The sequence below is a fragment of the Cyprinus carpio genome, chromosome B23 (genome assembly GCF_018340385.1).
Source record: "Cyprinus carpio isolate SPL01 chromosome B23, ASM1834038v1, whole genome shotgun sequence".
Lineage (NCBI taxonomy): Eukaryota > Metazoa > Chordata > Actinopteri > Cypriniformes > Cyprinidae > Cyprinus > Cyprinus carpio.
In genome coordinates, this window is record NC_056619.1 from 16,956,799 (window position 1) to 16,977,097 (window position 20,299).

General features: G+C 41.1%; 1 protein-coding gene across 2 annotated transcripts in view; it reads left to right on the top strand.

The window, feature by feature from the left end:
• Positions 1 to 286: 286 nt before the first annotated feature.
• Positions 287 to 20,299, top strand: part of LOC109083090 (histone-lysine N-methyltransferase 2D-like) — a 33,449-nt gene continuing 13,436 nt past the window's right edge. The window contains exons 1-34 of one of the 2 annotated variants that reach the window (XM_042751289.1): positions 287 to 879; positions 1,199 to 1,281; positions 1,648 to 1,759; positions 3,007 to 3,209; positions 4,319 to 4,428; positions 4,523 to 4,685; positions 4,778 to 4,949; positions 6,173 to 6,287; positions 6,707 to 6,888; positions 7,107 to 7,264; positions 8,134 to 8,283; positions 8,614 to 9,416; positions 9,535 to 9,669; positions 10,055 to 10,168; positions 10,264 to 10,368; positions 10,456 to 10,637; positions 10,723 to 10,887; positions 11,314 to 11,423; positions 11,518 to 11,559; positions 11,651 to 11,821; positions 12,015 to 12,203; positions 12,291 to 12,404; positions 12,922 to 13,185; positions 13,274 to 13,357; positions 13,444 to 13,530; positions 13,611 to 13,772; positions 13,874 to 13,943; positions 14,040 to 14,278; positions 14,418 to 14,491; positions 14,593 to 14,643; positions 14,733 to 16,325; positions 16,419 to 16,574; positions 18,177 to 18,298; positions 18,408 to 20,224. In XM_042751289.1, the coding sequence (XP_042607223.1) occupies positions 1,233 to 1,281; positions 1,648 to 1,759; positions 3,007 to 3,209; positions 4,319 to 4,428; positions 4,523 to 4,685; positions 4,778 to 4,949; positions 6,173 to 6,287; positions 6,707 to 6,888; positions 7,107 to 7,264; positions 8,134 to 8,283; positions 8,614 to 9,416; positions 9,535 to 9,669; positions 10,055 to 10,168; positions 10,264 to 10,368; positions 10,456 to 10,637; positions 10,723 to 10,887; positions 11,314 to 11,423; positions 11,518 to 11,559; positions 11,651 to 11,821; positions 12,015 to 12,203; positions 12,291 to 12,404; positions 12,922 to 13,185; positions 13,274 to 13,357; positions 13,444 to 13,530; positions 13,611 to 13,772; positions 13,874 to 13,943; positions 14,040 to 14,278; positions 14,418 to 14,491; positions 14,593 to 14,643; positions 14,733 to 16,325; positions 16,419 to 16,574; positions 18,177 to 18,298; positions 18,408 to 20,224 (8,263 nt within the window). In that variant the 5' untranslated portion in view covers positions 287 to 879; positions 1,199 to 1,232. The remainder of the gene's footprint in view (positions 880 to 1,198; positions 1,282 to 1,647; positions 1,760 to 3,006; positions 3,210 to 4,318; positions 4,429 to 4,522; positions 4,686 to 4,777; positions 4,950 to 6,172; positions 6,288 to 6,706; positions 6,889 to 7,106; positions 7,265 to 8,133; positions 8,284 to 8,613; positions 9,417 to 9,534; positions 9,670 to 10,054; positions 10,169 to 10,263; positions 10,369 to 10,455; positions 10,638 to 10,722; positions 10,888 to 11,313; positions 11,424 to 11,517; positions 11,560 to 11,650; positions 11,822 to 12,014; positions 12,204 to 12,290; positions 12,405 to 12,921; positions 13,186 to 13,273; positions 13,358 to 13,443; positions 13,531 to 13,610; positions 13,773 to 13,873; positions 13,944 to 14,039; positions 14,279 to 14,417; positions 14,492 to 14,592; positions 14,644 to 14,732; positions 16,326 to 16,418; positions 16,575 to 18,176; positions 18,299 to 18,407; positions 20,225 to 20,299) is intronic. The other variant, XM_042751290.1, reaches the window with a different exon arrangement.

Genomic DNA, 20,299 nt, shown 5'->3' on the forward strand with positions numbered 1-20,299 from the left:
GGGAGGAAACAGGCATATAAATCAGGAAACGTGTGTGCCGGGGTCCTGACAAGGACAGGACATTGTATTTCAGTCTGTTTCATATTTTTTCTTTTAATGCGTGAAATCTTGAGCACATTATGCAACCTTCTAACTGAATTGCATTTCCTGCTGAACTAGCAACATGAGGTGACATTTACATCATGCTATGATTCTAGATAGATAGATAGATAGATAGATAGATAGATAGATAGATAGACAGATATACAGATATACAGTGCATAAAAAGAAGGCAGAGCAACAGGGGTGTAGGAAGAGAAAGTTAGCGTTAGTCCGTAATTGAATAAAAGTCAGTTTAAATGCACTGTAATTTAAGTCACACTGAGCTTATCACATACTATGTGGTGTCATTCTGTCAGTATGACCATATTTGAGAGTTTTTAAAACGTGCACTCTTATTACAGGCGGAACAAAAATAACGATGCCCGTGTTGTAGCCCGACATCGTTGTGTGTGTCACAGGAAGCGCGCTACACGGAAGTTGTATTTTCTTTGTGTTTCTCCCTTTAGCGTCGTTTAACATAAAGAAAGTAACACGTTATCTTAGTTATGCACGGAGTTCTAGAGTTTTATTGACCGCGGTGTATCGCTAACCAACGGAGCTGTGTATACGCGTCTGTATCTGCCTGGTTTGATGATGGGCGAGCGGGTTATTTTGCAGAGAGTTTGTTAACCCCGGTCAGAAAGCTAGCGTACTAGCTGCGTCTGTGCACTACTGTAAGCCGAGCAGAACGACGCAGCTGCGGGATCAGACAAATTAAAAACAATTGTAAACTGTTGTTTGTCTACCAGCGTTAACCAAAACGGAGAAAATGGCTCGAACACGCGAATCCACCTCATGGTTTGTATTTAAGCAGCTGATTTGAGTTATGTTTTCCTTTATACAGTAATGTTTGCGTAGTTAGGTGTGGAGTAATTTCAACTTTGCTGGATTATGCACATTAATTACGCGGTTGCGGAATGATTAGACATTCCCAAACGCAGCTGATCGGATATTGTGCATTATCCAGAGAGAGGTCACCTGCAGTTAACCAGTCGAACTTTTTCATTACCGCCTTTGAGAGGCTTAATTAAAATGACAGTGGTTTTGTGGGTTATTGTACGTTGCATGCTTGCTGCTCTTTTGACCTTAAACTCTGTAACTGTTCTCACTGTTTCAGATCTCTGCAATAGAGATCTTCTTCAGGAGTAGGAATGGACGAGCAGAAATCAAACTGCGAAGAAAATGATTCAGAAACTGCAGGTTAGTAAACATAAGAAAAAGGTGATTTCTTTAGCCATAAGTGTGTTGTAAATTCATAAGCGTGTCGTTTTTGTTTATAAAGTTGCATGTAAACACTTTCATAACTTTTTATTGTAGTCACCACACTTCTTATTCATGCACATTTTTGTGGACATACTATAATTTAAATGCATGTTGACAGATTTCAAAGAAAGTGGATAAAAACGTGAACTCATATCTTGCAAAGCAGTGATATCTTTAAATGGGAGCTTGTGACCTTTGCTTGAAATCACTGTGAGGGAACAGTGCTACCTATCTATCTGGGATTTTTAAAGGGCACATTTATATTTACTCCATCTTAACTTACGGCTACCATGTTTCTCTCAGCTGATGATGGGACCCCTTCAAAGGAGAGCGTCCAAGTTGAGGGGGAACTGAGTGACCCTGTTGCTGCAGAGGACATCTCAGGCACTACTGTGGACACTTCCAGCTCATCATTGTAAGGCCTTCTATAAATATTGCGGTTTGAGCTGCTTTGCATAAAATGTAGGTCATGCTTGAAAAGCTCGGTTTATAGGAAAAGGCTATCTTCATTAAATAGAACACGACGTTAAGTAGACAAACTAGTCACTTGTTTAGAGGCATCTATCTATCTATCTATCTATCTATCTATCTATCTATCTATCTATCTATCTATCTATCTATCTATCTATCTATCTATCTATCTATCAGCCAAGGTCAAATACAACCTAAAATTTGAATCCGGGTTCTTACACAGTTTGGAAAAGTATGGAATTTGACTGGAGTAATGTCCAGGTCTGGAAAAGTATGGAAAAAAAGAAAGCAGAGTATGGAAAAATATTTGCATTTCCAGACGTTTGCCATATTTAATTTTCTATAATAGAACATTAAGAATTAAATTAAAATAAATGTATCATACAAGAAGTATGTTTTTAGCTGTTTAATGATTCTTTGATGATTGTCTAACACGACTGAATGAATTAAAAATGCAGGTTATAGGCAGGTTTTGGGTGTCTTCTCACAATATTCTTAGGGCTGTATTACAAAGCCTCTAAAAGGATCTTTGCACTAATAAAAAGTATACAGACTTTTGTGTGTGTATGAGAAACTGAGCTTAACTGCGCCATCAACCCATTTCGTGGTATGGTTTTTACTCCATTGAGTATGCGTTAAAGCAGACTTATGGCCTTGAAATATGACGTGCTGCTCTAAATAAAGGCATATTTTTTTAAACTACCAGTCTTTATAGACCCTTGAACATGACAAGTAGGATGGTGCATACAGCCATATTGTGATATCGGCTTATTCCTTGTCACTGTTTCTCAAACGCCACAGAGGATGTGTTGAATTTAGTGCTAGAAATTGTAATGCGTAAGCATGTCTACAAAATTCCCATTCGCATGTGAATATTTTCAGTGTGCATGCAAAAGTCTGTTTTTTTCTTTTTGTTAGGGGCTCTATATGTTGACACTTTGAGAAAAACAACGAATAAACACAGGACTTGTACCACATACCAAATATAGAACTGTAAATAAAGCTTCTATCATATGGTCTATATGGTCTGAAAATCTACTCAATAGTTTTTGTAGAATAGAATTATCAGATGGAAAATATGTAGGAACCCTGTTGAATATAAATGCATCCCATTTGATTAAACCAAGCGGTTTTGTTGAAGTAATGTGTACAGAGTTGCTGAATGTCTTTCTTGTTTGGTGTTTTTTTCAGGGAGTCTGTCAGGGCCTGTGCTCTTTGTAACTGTGTGGAGCGTAGTCTGCATGGACAGCGGGAGCTCCAGTGTTTTGGACCCTCTTCCGATCGGCCCAGCTTGGAGCCCTCTGTCTCCTCTTTGCCAGCAGCTGGAAATGATGACCTGTCTTCCATTGGATTCTCTGAATCCACCTGTCTGGCATCTCTCTTTGATGACACCGGTATGATAATGAAAACAAACTGTTTGAATCTTAGTGATGTCACTGTCATGTTTGGATGTTGGAGTGAGGCACATTGAGTTTCTTCCCGATTTGTCACATTTCTCCATCAGTGATTGGAATAACATGGTTTCTGTTTAAACTGAGCATTTCGATTTGTAGCCTTTTTTTAATAATACAGAGATCAACCTGGTTCTTTAGATTTATACATGCCATTTTGTCACTTCCCCAACCACAAAAAAAATTATTAATTTTTATTTTTAACAATGGCATGTACACTATCATTTACATGTGTGATCAGTATTTAATTTAATTTATTTATTTGAATGTTTTTGACAGTCTCTTATGTTCACCAAGGTTGATTTATCAAAAATACAGTAAAAACAGTGATATTGTGAAATATACAGATTTAGTTCTCAAGAAACTTTTTTTATTATTATCATTGTTGAAAATGATTGTGCTACTTTATATTTGTGGAAACTGGGATCATTTTGTTTCAGGATTCTTTGAGTAGAAAGTTCAAAAGTACAGCCTTTATTTGAAATTAACATCTTTTGTGACATTATAAATGCCTTTACTGTCACTTCTTTACCAATTTAATGCATCCTTGTTTTATAGAAGTATTAATTTCTTAAAATTATAGTGTAAGTTACAATAACACTTGAAATAAATTATTTGCAATTATAAAATTAAGTAACATTAATTCTAAAAACATTATAGTTTTCAACCTATTCTAATCTAGACAACTACATCTGTATTACCCAACATTTGCTTAGCAGGATGTTAAAGCAACATCGAAAGATAATATTAATCAGTATATCACAAGAAATCAGTTTTTATGGTTTGCATGCTATAAAAATACATGTCATCAACAAATGTAAGTGACAGTTCCATCAACTGCTTCTAAATTCTCTCACTGGCCCCCAGAGTTTAACGTTGAGCCCTGCAATAGGTAAAAATGTGGTTTGTGAGCGTATGTTTAGCTGCCAGTTTTTGCCTTGCATTGAGAACTGTCTGTTTCATACATCAAAATTGGGATTTTAAGAAAACAAGAGCTCATAAAACTTGTCTTGAATGTATTTTCTTCTCAGTAGTGTTTTCTTATGAAACAGGGAGCTGCTGGGTTCACCACTGGTGTGCCGTGTGGTCTGAGGGAGTGGAGCAGACTGAGGGTGAGGTGCTGATAAACGTGGATAAGGCAGTCATCTCAGGGATACAGCGGGTAAGGCTGAGAGCTTTAAACCTTGTAAATCTTGCTTTATGGCAGGCAAATTAATTCTTCTTTCTTTTGCTTTGCTTTTCTATCTCTGCTTCAGCCATGTGATTATTGTAAACGGATGGGTGCTACCATCCGGTGCCGGGCCGAAGGCTGCTCACGATTCTACCACTTCCCCTGTTCGGCTGCGAGTGGATCATTCCAGTCCATGAAGCAGCTGGCGCTCCTCTGTCCAGAGCACATAGACAAGGCCGAGGAGTTTGGTGCGGAATTACAGCGAAATAGATGCGATATCATCAGTAAATAATGTTTATGTTTCATCGGTTGCTGAGATGATGCTGTGTTTGTTTTGCAGCCGGAGAGGAAGCGCGGTGTGCAGTGTGCGACTCCATCGGGGAACTGTCGGGTCTGCTATACTGTACGGGCTGTGGGCAGCACTATCATGATGCCTGTCTAGAGATCAGTGCCACACCACTTCAGCGGTCAGGTTGGCAGTGTCCCGAGTGCAAGGTGTGCCAGACCTGCAGGTATGTTTGAATGCTTCGTGCATGTTTATATCATGAAACTTATCAGTGGTGCGCTGAAATTTTGGCAAATATTTGTCCGATACAGCAATTTTTGATTTCATTTGTTAGAAACAGTGATGTTTAATTAGTGTTTCTCCAGTGGTACGTTTTGACTCTGTTAGTGTCTATTTTATGTACACAACATTATATAAACTACAACACTAGTGCTGGATTACCAAAATTGATATCTGTTTTTAATCACTGCCTATACGGATTCTTAACGATCTCAAGATCATCTTTTAGTTTGTTTTCTGTTGATGCGTGAACTTCACTAATTGCAATAAGTTTTGTGCTGTTGCTTTTAATATGAGACAAAGTCTAAGCTTTTGAATTCTGTCAGTTTTATAACGAAATACAGTAAATGTGGTTTTGATTATCTTTATTGTGGCAATGAACATCAGAATGTGTTAAAAGAAACAGTACAGCATGCTGGAATGTATCATGTCTCATGTAATCTTTTTCTATTCTATCTGTTTTCTTTTTATTTATTATATTATTTAAAAGCCCTTGCTACGTGTACTGCGTTTAAGCTAACTGAGACTTGTTATAGCACTTATATATCATTGCTCTTTTGTTGTTTTTGATTGCTTCCATTGTCCTCATTTGTAAGTTACTTTGGATAAAAGCGTCTGCTAAATGACTAAATGTAAATGTAATTGTTCAATCAGTGTTTCAACAGTGGAAAGACACATATAACAGCTTGTAGACATGCTATATTTACCACAGGAAAGACACTGAGCGTCTGTAATCTTGAAAGTAAACTAGGCAAAATCACTCTAGATAAGAGCATTTTGATAAATGTGTGCTATATTACAAATGTATTATATTTTTTACTTTTAACCCATTATCTTCATTATTTATTGTATGTTTGAATAAATATTTAATGAAAACGAGCTATTACAGCCAGCATTTAAAATGTTTATATTTTGCCAACCAATTTGGAGTAGAAACAATTGTTAATAAAATTGGATATAAAGCATTATTTGAAACTTAAATGTTTGAACAACTCCGTTTTTTTTATATGTTGATTTTTACATTTGATTATTTATTTTATTCTTAAATAAAATGTATTTTCATTTTTATTTTCGGCCAAGTGCATCCTGAATTTTGCAGATGCTTCACTGTATTTATATTGATGTTTGCAAAGACTTTGTGGTATGTGTGTTTCTTTTAATAACATCCAGGCAACCAGGGGAGGATTCAAAGATGCTGGTTTGCGATGCTTGTGACAAGGGCTACCACACCTTCTGTCTACTGCCGGCCATGGACTCTGTGCCCCCTGATTCATGGAAGTGCAAAGTAAGCTTAAACCCATGACTCATTCTAACGTGCCCTTCATCTGTATAATATCACCATTTAAGGCAGAATTCAGACCTGTGCCATTTATTTACATAGTTGCTCTGCTCTTTTCTCATGCCTAAAACTGCACAGAGAAACCACTTGAATTTTTCAACGAAGGTTCCCCTAAAAATGAAAATTGTTGTCGTTTTACTCACCGGCATGTCGTTGAAACACAGAAGTTTATCCAGTTCAAATAAAACGTCATCCAAGCATTTTCAAAATCTGTGGCAATCCTTTTATGGTATCCCTTTGAGCGATTGCGGCATGTAATGGCGATATCCGTTTGTATAGATGTTTGGCGAGTAGGAAAATGTAGTTTTTGTAAGTGAAATATCACTCTATTGTTTTGTCTAACCTGATTTGCATGTCTGTTTCAGCGGTGCCGTGTGTGTATTGACTGTGGCATGCGAGGGCTAAAGCTTCCTGGCTCTGAACAGTGGTTTGAGAGCTACACGGTATGCGAGGCCTGTCAGCGCAGGCGCACCTCTGTCTGCGGCGTGTGCAGTAAGGCCACGGAGCCCTCGGTCTCCCTGCAGCATCGCTGTTCCATCTGCCACAGGTCAGTTTATATACCTTCTGGCATTAAGAACAGGCAAGTGAGCCGCTTCATTGTCTAGAGCCGAGCGTTGAGTGCTGTACAAAGAAGTGGGTTACTAAAATGGAGGTGACCTTTAAAGATTCTCCAATGTGAAGCAGTATTTGCCATGAAGTAACGAACAAACTGGCTTTCATTTGTCTCTTTGCATAAATTTAACTTGTGTTTGATGTCCTCTGCAGGTGGGTACACAGTGATTGTGCCTCTCTGTCAGGGCCTCCTGAGGAGAAATGCATCTGTGTGCTCTGCAAAGAAAACCCAGATGAGGTTCCAATCGAGTCTGAAGTGTCATCCACACAAGTAGATGAGAAAGCTGATTTGGAGGTGCCAATGGAATTGGGTATGATCTTTAGTGTTCTGTTTTTTAAGAGCGTGCTCTGTTGGTTTCTCATAGGACTGTACAATCAGATATCTATTTTGCGAGTCTCATGTGATAAGGACTAAATACAGGTGTAAACAGGGTCCAAGATGTTCTTATGTTTTGTTTTCCTCAAACTACATTCAGGGGTTGTGACATTACGTTTGTAGTGTAAACACTTATGATTCCTTTTGCCTAAGTTCCTGTGAATTATCCATTAGGTTTTAAAATGATGGACATGTGCAGCTATTAGGAAAAGCCCATACATGCATAAAGCTTCTGGGAAGTTTAGTTTGACGTCAGCATAGATCAGGTGACAAAAGTAGTGTTAGTGTAGGAGCTCGATTAAATAATTCAGCTTGAAATGTCTGGTTTGCTGTGAGATTCTTATTTAAAAAAGCATCACTTACAACAGTTTTTATTTATTTTCATTTGTTATGCATTCATTTTTATGCTTAATTATTGTGTAATTATACACTGAAGTAATAATTGAAATTTTACATTGTAATACATTTTTTAGATTATCTTCTTTACTTCTTATTATTAATCTTCAAAACAGTTGTGTTGCTTAATGTGAATTATATGTTTTTCAGGGTTCTTTGATTAATAGAAAGTTCTAAAGAACAAAATTTATTTTAAATAGAAATATTTTGTAACAACATAAATGTCTTTTGAACAAAGCAAATTTGAATTACTATTTAGGAATTTAAATAATTCAGTTCTGAATGATGTATTGCAGTTGTTCTCTGTATGGTGGGCTAGCTGGTGATACCCAGCCCTAGTTTCTTTTCTCTGTGAGTTTTATTGACTGATATTAGATGGGGATATTGAGCTGATGTGTGTAATTTTAGGGACAGAGCTTGAGGTGGTTGGAAGAGCAGAAGTGAAAGAAAGCATTATGGAGGAGGAACTACAGCAAGAAGGCGCTGAGGGCTCCACAGAGACTAATGTGCACAGTGAGGTCTCTACAGAGCAGCAGGCCCCTTTAGCTACAGTTTCAGGTAACTTTTAAAACCCACCACAGTAGTTCAGGCTTATATATGTGCTGACATTTACACGGACTCTGTCACAAAAATGGTTGTTTTTATTTGTAATGTAGTAGTGATGCATTATATTTATGACAGCATTGTTTAAATGTGTAATAAAAAGAATTAGTTCTGGGGGGGAATGTAAATTATATATATTATTACATTTAGTGTTTTTTTTTTAAACAATGTTTTAATTTTTTCTTTGCAAACAAGCTATATATATCCAATAATATTTTTAATTATATCTGCAAATTGTATGTATCTGCAGTGGAACACTGAAAACCTGCCTGTTGTCTTTTGTAGAAGCTGATGAAAAACAAAAAGAGGAGATGACTACCATTGAAACAGTGGCTACAGAGGCCATTGAGGAAAAATCAGTGGACACTCAGGACCCTCCTGTGAAGGATAGCCCAGACAGCCCTGTTCCGGACACTATAGAGGAAGCCCAACTTGATGAAGCTGAAACTCACATAGAAGAGCAGGAGGAGTTGCACAGGCAAGACAGTACTCCTCAGACAGAGACGGTCAGCACAGAGGAGGCTACAGAAACAAACCCTCCAACAAGCCTATGTTCTCAGTCTTCTCAAATCACACTCCCTGTTTTGGAAGCAGCAGAGCCAGTTGTTATGGACTTGGAAGAGCCACGGCAAGAGGAGGCAATAGACCGGACTCTTCCCCCTGCTCCTCAGACAGAAATGCGCCCTGCATCTGACACTGATGATAGAATGGGCCAGTCTGAGGATGAAGAAGAGGAGGATGAGCAGGGGGTGGAGGAATCCTTAGACGAGTCGCTCCTCAAAGATGAGAGTCAGGGGGAAGATGACCAGTCCAGGAAAGAGATGCAAGAGGGTATGAAGCCGGAGCTGGTCCTCGATGAGACATCAAATCTTAGCCACGGTGATGAGAGCAGCAGCGGTTTCCTCGGCTCGCCGGCTGAGGCAGACTCTCAGATGCTGTCCATGGAGCTCAGCCTGGTGCCAGCCGGTAGGACCCGTTCTGATTCGCTGCTCACCGAAACGGAGGACTCATTGCCTTTTGATCCACTGAAGCCCGATGGTGATAAAGTGAAGCGCAGAGGTTCTCCGGGACGCTCACGGGTAAAACAGGTGGATGTCAGACACCAAACCTTTTCTCATGAACATTGAATTCTGATGGGTTTAGGGTACACCGCTAGTCCAAAAGTAGTCATTTTGATGCAAATACATTTATTTTCTGACCTTTCAGGGCAGAGGCAGTGGTTTCCCAGGGAAGCGGCGGCCACGAGGTGGTGGTGGTGGTGGCTGCGGCGGCAGTAATGGTGGAAGAGGGCGTGGACGGTCACGTCTCAAAGCAATGGCCTCTTGCATTGATGCTTTTCTAGTAAGTTTTTCACTTCATCTGCCAGCTCTTCCTTTTACTAGCATTTTAAAGTATATTTCTTTTAAGTGTAAACTATTGTTAACTATTGCTGTGAATTTGAATTGTATAACAATTTATTTCCCCTTTAAAATTTAGTTTTTTTATTTGTATTTTTTGTAGTGTTACTAATTATATAATGTGAATTATTCTAAAAACATTACCTCCAGACATACAGTCATATATCTTGTCTTTACATTTTTTTTTCTCTAATGGGTTAACTGTTGTTATCCTGTAATTACAAGATGCTGAATTTAGAAGTGTTCCCATCCTTAATCCTGGAAGCCTTTTTAATGAAATAAACCGAGGGTTTGCTATTTTCAATGAAATGCATATATTTTGTTTACAGCAAACCATGACTGCAGACACTGGACTTAGCAAAGAAGAAGATGAGGAGGAAGATGACACCATGCAAAATACAGTGGTACTTTTCTCCAACACTGATAAGTTTGTCCTGCAGCAGGTACGAATTTAACTCATTATTCCACTCTGTCTTCCTATAAAATTCAGCGTCATGAATGAGTTACTTGATTTGTCTGTTTTTTTTGTCTTTAACAGGACATGTGTGTAGTGTGTGGTAGTTTTGGACAGGGTGTGGAGGGCCAGCTTCTAGCTTGTGCTCAGTGTGCACAATGTTATCATCCATACTGTGTGAACAGTAAGGTAAGCTTTTAAACTATCTATTCTGTATGATTACCGGCATTATGCACAGACACTCATCATTTCTTTATTTGGATGACTCCACTCTAGATCACCAAGATGATGTTGAGAAAAGGCTGGCGTTGTCTTGAGTGCATTGTGTGCGAGGTGTGTGGGAAGGCTTCAGATCCTGCCCGTTTGCTGCTTTGTGATGACTGTGATGTCAGCTATCACACTTACTGCTTGGACCCACCCTTACAGACTGTGCCCAAGGGAGGCTGGAAGTGCAAATGGTGTGTCATTGCCTTCATGCATTTATATGTGCCATGAGTCCAAAGAGAATGTTTTCTAACCAAAGCATTGTTTAACCCCCTTCAGGTGTGTGTGCTGTATGCAGTGTGGTGCTAGCTCCCCTGGGTTCCACTGTGAGTGGCAAAATAACTACAATCACTGCGGCCCTTGTGCCAGCCTGGTAACTTGTCCTGTGTGTCGTGAGAACTTCATGGAAGAGGAGCTGCTTCTGCAGTGCCAGCACTGTGACAGGTCAGTAATGCATTCTGTTAATAAAAGGATAATAGAAAATGTATTTACATTCTTGTTAAAAAGTTTGGGCTCAGTAAGTATTTTTAAATGCTTTTATTCAGCAAAGATGCGTTAAATTGATAAGACATGACAGTAAATGTGTTTTTATTGCAAGAGCGGCATGAAAAAAATGGGGGAAAAAAATCATGGTTTCCAAAAATATATATAAAGCAGCACTACTCTTTTTAACATTTATAATAAGTAATGTTTCATGAGCACCAAATCGGCATATTAGAATGATTTCTGAAAACGTGTCATCACAGGAATGCACTCTATTTTAAAATATTGAAACTGATATAATACCTCACAGCATTAGTAGTAGTTTTTAAATAAAATGCAGCCTGGATGAGCGTAAGAGACTAATTGTATTGTGTCTTTGCTTTATAGATGGGTTCATGCTGTATGTGAGAGTCTTTACACTGAGGATGAGGTTGAACAAGCATCTGATGAAGGCTTTGCCTGTACAGCCTGCACTCCTTATGTTCCCAGGCCTGTTGGTGAGTTTCTTGATGCTTTCGATTGCCAGTACATTTGAAAGTGCTAATTTTACATACATTTCCCATAATGATACCCTTTATCTATCTCTCTTAGTGGAGTCTACTATGATGTCAGCCTTCAAAATGAAAGAACCAGGTATGTGCATATTTGATAATTAGTTGTCAGGCTTTCATCTATTAGCTATTTTTATATGACTTAATCTCTGTTTCTCCATCCACTTGCTCAGAGCCACAATTTTATCGTCTGGAGGGAGTCTGGCTAACAGAGACTGGTATGTCTTTATTGCGAAGCATGTCCATGTCACCCCTGCACAAGCGCAGACAGCGCCGGTCTCGACTGGGCACCATTTGTATTGATGAACTGAAAGAAGGCGATGCAGATGGTGACGAAGGAAAAGGTCAGATAATCACCCATTTTAATTATTTTGTATACTTTATGATGACCATTTATTTATATCTTTGTTGCAAGTGAAGTGTGGTGCAATGTTTATAAATGTCTAAAGAACTTACCGGAACATTGTGTTAAATCAGTAAGGTGACTCACTGCCATTGATTGTGAATGCAAATAATAAAAAACTGAAATTGTAATAGGAGTTGGAGAACTGATGGAATGTGAGCCCAAGCTGGAAGCCCCTGGGAGCCCAGATAGGGATGGAGGAGTGGACAGAGAAACTGGGGCAGATGGAGGTATAGAGGGCATGGCTGACTGTGAAACTCTCAAAGGAGGAGTTGAGGAGACTGAAGACGGGAAGAAGAGAAAGCGTAAACCATACAGACCAGGTTACTGAGCTGCTTCATTTCCTAACGGCTCTATCAGTGTTACGTGCTTTGAAAGAAATAGTTAATAAAGTGATTTTTCACTTGTAGGGATTGGAGGGTTCATGGTCCGGCAAAGAAAGTGTCACACACGAATGAGGAGAAGTCTGTCTGCTTCTGGTGATGGTGTTCCTGAAGGTCAAGCAGCTGAAATGAAACTTGAAGGCAAGTGTGGCCAAATGGGAGTTCACAGTCTCCCAGCAAACACCAGCAACCAGTGTTTGTTGGATTTTATTGTGTCAGTGTGTTAACTTGAATATGCTTTTGTTGAGTCTTGGAATGTTTTGAGTTTGGTATATTTTTCCAACAAGCTATGTAATCTGACGTGAACACAAAACCCTAATGCCCTTGGGAACTGCATTAAGATAAATGTTTGTGGGTGCAACTGGCTGGGGCTGTCAGTCTTACTTGACTGTAAAATATTTTTCAGTTTCTTTATAAAATAATTTCTCTATGTATTACATCAAAACACTCAGGAAATGTGAACTTCATCTGCAAATATAGTTGTTTTTGTGCAGTACAATATTAGCTTTTTTCACCAACAACTTTAGCCCAGCATCCTCTAGAGACGTATCTTAGCACAGTGTGATTTAACATGTTAGCCTCAATCTAAGCTTATCAAAGACATTACCAAACCTTTGTAAAACGTCAGTCATTTTCATTGTCAATTTTATTCATTTAGGACCTCATCCTGATATACCTCTCGATGTCCCAGAGGCAAAAACAGCAGAGGGAGAGGGTGAGCAAGCCAAGAAGCGCAGGGGCAGAAAGAAGAGCAAGTTGGAGGACATGTTTCCTGCATACCTACAGGAGGCTTTCTTTGGCAAGACATTACTCGATCAGAGTAAGAGAGCTTTTCTTGCTCCTCCAACCCAAAGACAAACGCAGGGCGTTCTGAGACCTCCACTCCCTGGGCAGGGGGCCAGAAATGCAGCCTCTGAACCATGTAAGGCATTACATAAATGCTTGTATTTGAGAATAATTACGTTTGACCTGGTGAAGATTTAAAAATTTGTTTCATTTTGTTTATACAGTTGAGGCCCTAGCCAGGCCGACTGGTCTCCCCATGGAGCTAAAGCAAGAGGGTGAGGGATCCAAGCCTCCAGGAGATCGAGCAGGTGGGATTTTCAAGTCTGCGGTACTTCGATATTTTGACAATGAATGTTAGCAGAACATAATATTTAACTTGCATAATATTTTGTAGCAGAAGGGCAAGGAGCAAGTGGGCAACTTTCCAACAAAAATCAGAGCTCAGGAGATGCACAAGGGTCTGATTTACAGAAGAATGAAGGTAATTTCTTTTAACAAAACAAATGAGGTAGCTGTCATGAACAGTTGTGTTACTCAAAAGATCACCTTTTCACCCTCCAGATCTCCCTCAGGGACTAGAAAGTCAGGACTCTCAGCAATTTTTCCGGAAAGTACTTGGACCCACTGAGGGAATCACCGCAAGTGGGCCTCTGCAGCCTAGCATTAAGCCTGTTCGGGAGGGTGATTCAAATCAAAGTAGTTGCCCTCAAAGAAACCTTCTAGGTATGGGCAAAATTTCATATTATTACTAAGATGTGTTATATAACTCAGATTTTTTATACATGTCTACACTAACCATAAAAAATATCCTAATTTAACTACAGGCGCACTACCCACAACTAGTATGATGGACTCTTTATCAGGTCTCTCACAGTCCCCTTTTTTCGACATACGGTAAGCTGTAGATTTTTTTTATCTTGTCACTTTTGTCCTCTAATGAATTTCTCCTCCTTTATATGTATTTTTTTTGTTTATTTGTATAATCTTCAGTGATCGAGGTGGTCTTTTCAGTCCAGACCAGGATGAGGAAAGCCCATGGGCAACACCATCCACTCCAGCCACCCCTTCCACTCCTCCAACTCCTACTGAACCGGAAGGTGATGGCCTCTCCTACAATCAGCGCAGTCTGCAGCGTTGGGAGAAGGATGAGGAATTGGGAAATCTATCTACCATCTCTCCTGTACTATATGCTAACATGAACTTCCCTAGTCTCAAACAGGACTACCCTGGTTAGTATTAAACCGACTTTTAGAAGTGTTGTAGTAGGAGTATCTGTCAATTAACCACTTTACTGCTCAAAATATAGAGAGCTTACACAGTTAAAGATTAGTTAGTTCCGCTTCATTATTTCCTTTTTTTTATTCATAGACTGGGCCAGTCGCTGTAAACAAATAATGAAGATTTGGAGGAAGGTATCAGCAGCAGACAAGGTTCCTTACCTGGTAAGTGCAAGTTTGAATCTATAGTGTAACTTAATTTTATAGTAATGTCTTTGTTCTCTAACAGTATTCTTTTGTTTACTACGTTTCCACTATCCATTCAGCAAAAGGCCAAAGATAATAGGGCTGCTCAGAGAATAAATAAGGCACAGAAGGTAAGTGGCATTTTATTCAAATGCACTGTATAATCATTTGATGTGTTTGCATTCTAATTTTACACATTTTTATTTATTCTAATCAACAGCAGGCAGAGAGTCAAGTATGTCGGCCTATCAAAATTGAGCCTGGCTGTATTAAAGCAGAGCGCCCTAATCTGCACCTCCAAATTCCCCCACCCTCAGGCTCTGTATCCACACCCTCCCAACCGAGCTCTGCTGAGAGTCCTTACCCTCTAGCCCCTGATTCTGCATCTTCAGCCTTTTTTCCCGATGGACCACTCAAGACTCCTTGCTCAGCTGATGTGCAGACAGACCCTTTTTCTAAACTTCCCTCTCAGTCTCCTCATCTTCAGTCTCAGCCATCCACCCCATACTCTCAGCCTTCTTCCAGCCCCCTGCAGGCCTCTTCCTCAGGATATCCTATGCCTGGCCCACAGGGTGCTACTCAGGGACGGCCAGCCAACTTTGGCTCCCTTGACATGCAACCAGGGACTCCTCGCAGGGCCCAGCAGGTTGACCCATTCTTTAAATCACAACAGCAGATCCCCAAACCTCAGCTGCCCTCTCAGGAGGCCTTAGGTCCACCTGAGAGTCCTCGATCTAGGCCTGGAGACTCGCAAATGTTCTCACCACCTCATACAGCCCTTTGTAGTGACCCTTACCGTGGCCAGCATGGAGCTGGCCGACAAGATCATGCTTCATCTCCATCACCATCTGCGATAGCTTCTTCACCTGCTGGGGTGGGTCCAAATAGGTCAGAAATGAATGCCCCATCTCCAAGTTCTTCATTTGGCAGACAAGACCTAAGCTCTGGTTCTCCTGCTAGTTTGGACTCTGGAGATGGGCTATTTAAAGCACCTATGACACCTCGGATGCATCAGGGGGATGCAGGCGGATTACCTGTTTCACACCCGCCAGGTGCCTCTCCTAATCATCCTCCTGAGAGCTACCGCCAGTCTCCCTCTACGTTCTCTGACCCTTACGCCCAGCCTCCTCTCACACCGCGACCTCAGTCAGGTGATGGCTCCTCTCCTCTACCCCAGAGACTTCCTGCGCCTCAGCAAGAAACATACTCAAGATTGCCTTCCAGCCCTCAGTCACAAGGCAGTTCTCAGTCGCCTCTCACACCAGGAGCCATTTCCAATGATGTGCTTTCTGTGCAGTCACCAGCCACTCCACGCTTCCAGTCACCTGACCCCTACTCTCGCCCACCTTCACGACCTCAGTCCAGAGATTCCTTCACTTCATTGCATAAACCCCCCCGCCCATCTTCTGTAGCGCCAGAAGGTAACTCTCCCTTTAGAGGCTCACCTCATCCTAGCCAGCAACCCCCCTGCTCACCCTCAGATCCGCTCTCTGGAAAACCCCCTGCTTTCAGCTGCAGTCCTGGTGTAGGGCTTCAAATGGGCCAGCAACAAGTAATTGGCCAGCAGCAGATGATAACTCCTCAGCAAGCTCAGGTCCACCTCCAGCAGCCACAGTCCCAGACACAACCAGTGGGTGCTGAATATAACTCAAGAATAGCACTTCCACCTGGAAACCAAGAAGCAAGTGTGCGGGCAACAGATGCTCCAAATTTACCCAACTTGCCAGGGGTGCAGGATATGTCAGACCTGTCAGCTGGACAGGATCCAGCTCTCATGAGCCTTAGCCCATCCGAGTTAGAAAAGCACAGACAGGTAAAGTAGACACTGAGTAGATGTGTAAATTTTAAGAGTTTTGGGTAGAATTATGTAGGTTTTCATTGTACTTTTGTGTTTTATGTACTTCAGAGGCAACGATTAAGAGAGTTTTTGATAAGGCAGAGAAACTCACGCCAAGAGAAGGAAGCACCAGTGGTGGGTAATCCTGCTCAGAGTTGGCCAGGCGGTGACATGCTGGCCTTTCAGCAAGACAAAAGCCAGCGAGCACCACCTCCATACCCTCAGGTATTGATATTGAATTAATATTGAATGGCAGGGCTCTAGACTAACTTTTTGCACTGGTTGCAACTTGTTTTCTTTGGTGTACCAGCACAAAAGTTAGATGCACCCAAATTTTCGACCACATCACATTTAACACAGCAGTTTTACAAGTTCACTTTTTTTTTTAAATCGCTGTCCATATAGGCAATATTGACTTGTAAATGATTAACTAACAATCTGGTCAACGTAAAGTTCTTTATTTGAAGCACAATTCTATAAGAAAGGTAACTTACTGAAAAAGTGTTGGTGCTTAAAGTGCTTCACTGAGCTGAAATTTAAACTTAAAACATCTCAAGATAAATGAAATAAAAGGAAAATCTAAATGAAGTGCTTTAAGGGCTTCAAACTGAACATCTCATGGCTCAATGTTTTATGGACTATCCTCCATTGCAGTCACATGCCCCTCGGATGGCAAAACTCCTGTAGTTTGGCCTTCTTGATCTTTGGCCTTGGCTAAACCAGATGGCCACTAGGGCTGTGCGATTAATCGAAATGGTCATCAAAATTTAGCGTGCGCGATTTCTAAATCACTGTATAGCACGAAATATATAGATATAAAACATTTCAAGCATATAACAAAGTTTAAACATTAGACCCAGAAAAATGTGCGCTATATCCAAATATTTGTGCAGAGATGCTTCATTACATGGAGACGCCAACGTGATCACTTGCATTTTTTTTCAGTAGATACACCATCATTTTTGCACATAAAGGTAAGAGTAATACATCATTCGTGACTGCAAAGGGTCTTTTATTTGTGTGCACTCACAATATCAACAAAACGTTGCGCTTTTATAAAATAAAGAAAACAAACACGATGCGCTTTCTGCGTCTCGTCTTTAACAGGAGTACAAAAATGAACAGAAACTTAGTGAAAACATGCCTCACAGAAATGATGAATATATCTATAGAAAGCTTTAAATGATTACTTAACGAAATAAAACAAATCGAAAACAAAAACTCCTTTCATTATAATCATAATCCATAAACATGCCTCACAGAAAAAAGGCGCGCCTAATGAGATGGCAAGTCAGGATCAGCAACTTCATCCTTGCGATACAGACTCAGACTCACTAATAAACAGTTTATTAGTAAATAATTCAAATATCCTTACTATTTCCCTATGTCACATTTATGGTAATTACTTTTGCCGGTGCTTTGCGGCAAGCTTGAGGCTATTGCGTGTATTTGAATGGAGAACTGTTCAGCTGCGCTGCTGCTGGCGGGACAATAAACACCGTTGAGCCACTCTTGACAGTCGCGGTAGCACGGTCTCGTGTTATTTCCACCAGCGCAGCAGTTTTTTTTTCATCACTAATTGATGGATGTCTAAAATATAAAAGTAAGGAGAAGTCTAAAACAGGCGGGAGGCCTGCCCCACGTCTAAACTATGAAATGAAAATTATCCCGAAGCCCGACTCGAGGGGCATAAAAAAGTCATGGTCTGTCGGGCTTGGGCTGAAATGCAGGGCTCTAGTGTCTGTTGTTGAACCTGCAGCCCTAGAGTAAACAGCCAAAAGTGTTTTTTTTTTTTTAGTTGGCATAACATCATCTTTTGTCCATCAGGACAGAGCTGTGGTTGCTCAGGCAGCCCTTGCCACCAGGATGCCTCCGCCAGTGGGAGCAATGGATGAAAAGCTCTGCCGCCCACCTCCTACTGGGACACCAGCAACTATGGACCCATTAAGGTAGATTGAACTTATTAAATGCTACTGATTTTGATTTCTTTGTTTTTACACACAGTCCTTGTACGTTACTTCCACACTGATCATTTCATAATCAACACTTTTCTTGTAGGCAAGCTGGGCCCAATATTTCTCAGGGGATGTATCCTCATCCACCATTTCCTGCACAGTGGCAAAACCAAGGTGCTCCACGGAGGTTCCCACAGCCATCTATGATGGAAGCCGTTCCCAGACAGCACCTTAATACTCCCATCAACAATCCTCTTAACATGCAGTCCATGCAGAATATGCCTAATCCTTTGACTGGGGTTCCAGGCACTGGCGCAGAGGCTGTACAAAGCCATGTGTCGGGAGCTCCACCTCAGTTTATAGAGCTGAGACATAATTCCCAGAGGATGCCACTGGGTCCTCAGTTTATGCAAAGGGTGCCTATACCCAGACCACGCATGTTTCTTCCGCAGCAGGAAATGAATGCTGCTTTTGTTCAGCAGAATTTACCCCCTTCTCTCGATGCTTCAGTGGAGCGAATGCGTGATCCCAGAATTGGGTTACAGCAGGGTGGCATGGACCTAATGATGCAGCAACAAAGCAATGTACCCCCTTCTCAGTCTCAACTACGGCCACAGCAGGTGCCAACTACTATACCCAAAACTCCCATTTCTCACACTACTACTCAACAGCTTCCTCAAACAAGTACAGTAGGAGGTCAGCAGACTGTTGCGAATCCAGTTGACCTACCGGAGTCTGACCTAGGGTTGGGCGATACAGTGGCAGAAACCGGAGTGGAGGATGATGATCTTGCTACTCTTGACCTGGATCCTGATAAAGGTGATGATGATTTGGGAAACCTTGACAATCTTGAGACCAATGATCCTCATTTGGATGATCTGCTCAACAGTGATGAATTTGATTTGCTTGCTTACACTGACCCTGAGCTAGATCAGGGTGATCCCAAAGATGTTTTCTCTGACCAATTACGACTTGTAGAAGCAGAGGGGGAAGGACCGGGGGCTTCTGCTAAAGTAGAAATCAAGGCTGAAGAGAAACCAAAAGTGGATATAGCTTCCCAGGACATGCACACAACTGCCACTCAACCGCCTTTAAAGACTGAGACTTCATCTACCAAAACTCTGAAGGCAGAGTCTTCTGATGTCATTCGGCTATCCTCTATAAAACTTGAAGATAAGGGATTGATTGAACAACCACAGTCAGGACAAGCTCCTGTTAAACATGACATTAGTGAAACAGTGTCTGTTTTGCTTAGTGGAACAAAAGCCTCTAATCAACCAGAGACCGGAAGTGCTTCATTGAACACAGTCCGTTTAGGTGGCATACGTTTTCCTCTTCCCAGCCAAGCAGATGCACTGTCTTTTCCACCAACTGCACCACATCCGGACCTGGGTGGTGATCCACTTGGATTGCCAGATGCTGGCCACCACTCTACAGCAGATGATCTTGACAAAGTAGAAAGCTCACTGGAAGCGAGTGAACTACCTTTGTTAATACAAGATCTTTTGGAACATGAAAAGAAGGAGCTTCAGAAGCAACAACAGCAGCAGCAGCAGCAGCAGCAAAGTGCTCTACAAGGAGGGATTGGTAGTCAACATCACAGCATTCAGAATCCGCAACAGCCTTCACAAGGGTCAAATCAAATTATGATGCCACAGCACCACCATCCATCCCAAGGCATAGTGCCTCAAGCTGGTATGGTGCCCAGGCCACCTCACATGTTACCACAACAGCAGCAGAGGTTAATTGGTGCTGCAGTGCCTTCACCTCCCCATGCAGTGATGGGACAACAACAAGGCATTTTACGGGGTGTACAGCCTGGTAGAATTCATCCTGGTCTTACTCCTCAGCAGCAGACAGCACCACCTCCACATATTGTTAAACAGCAGAACTTGGCCAGCAACTTTTTCCCAGATAAAGGTATGCTGAGTTCCATCAACTTGTGATTATTCAAATTTTTGTTATCCCAATAATGAATGTGTTTTTGTAAATATA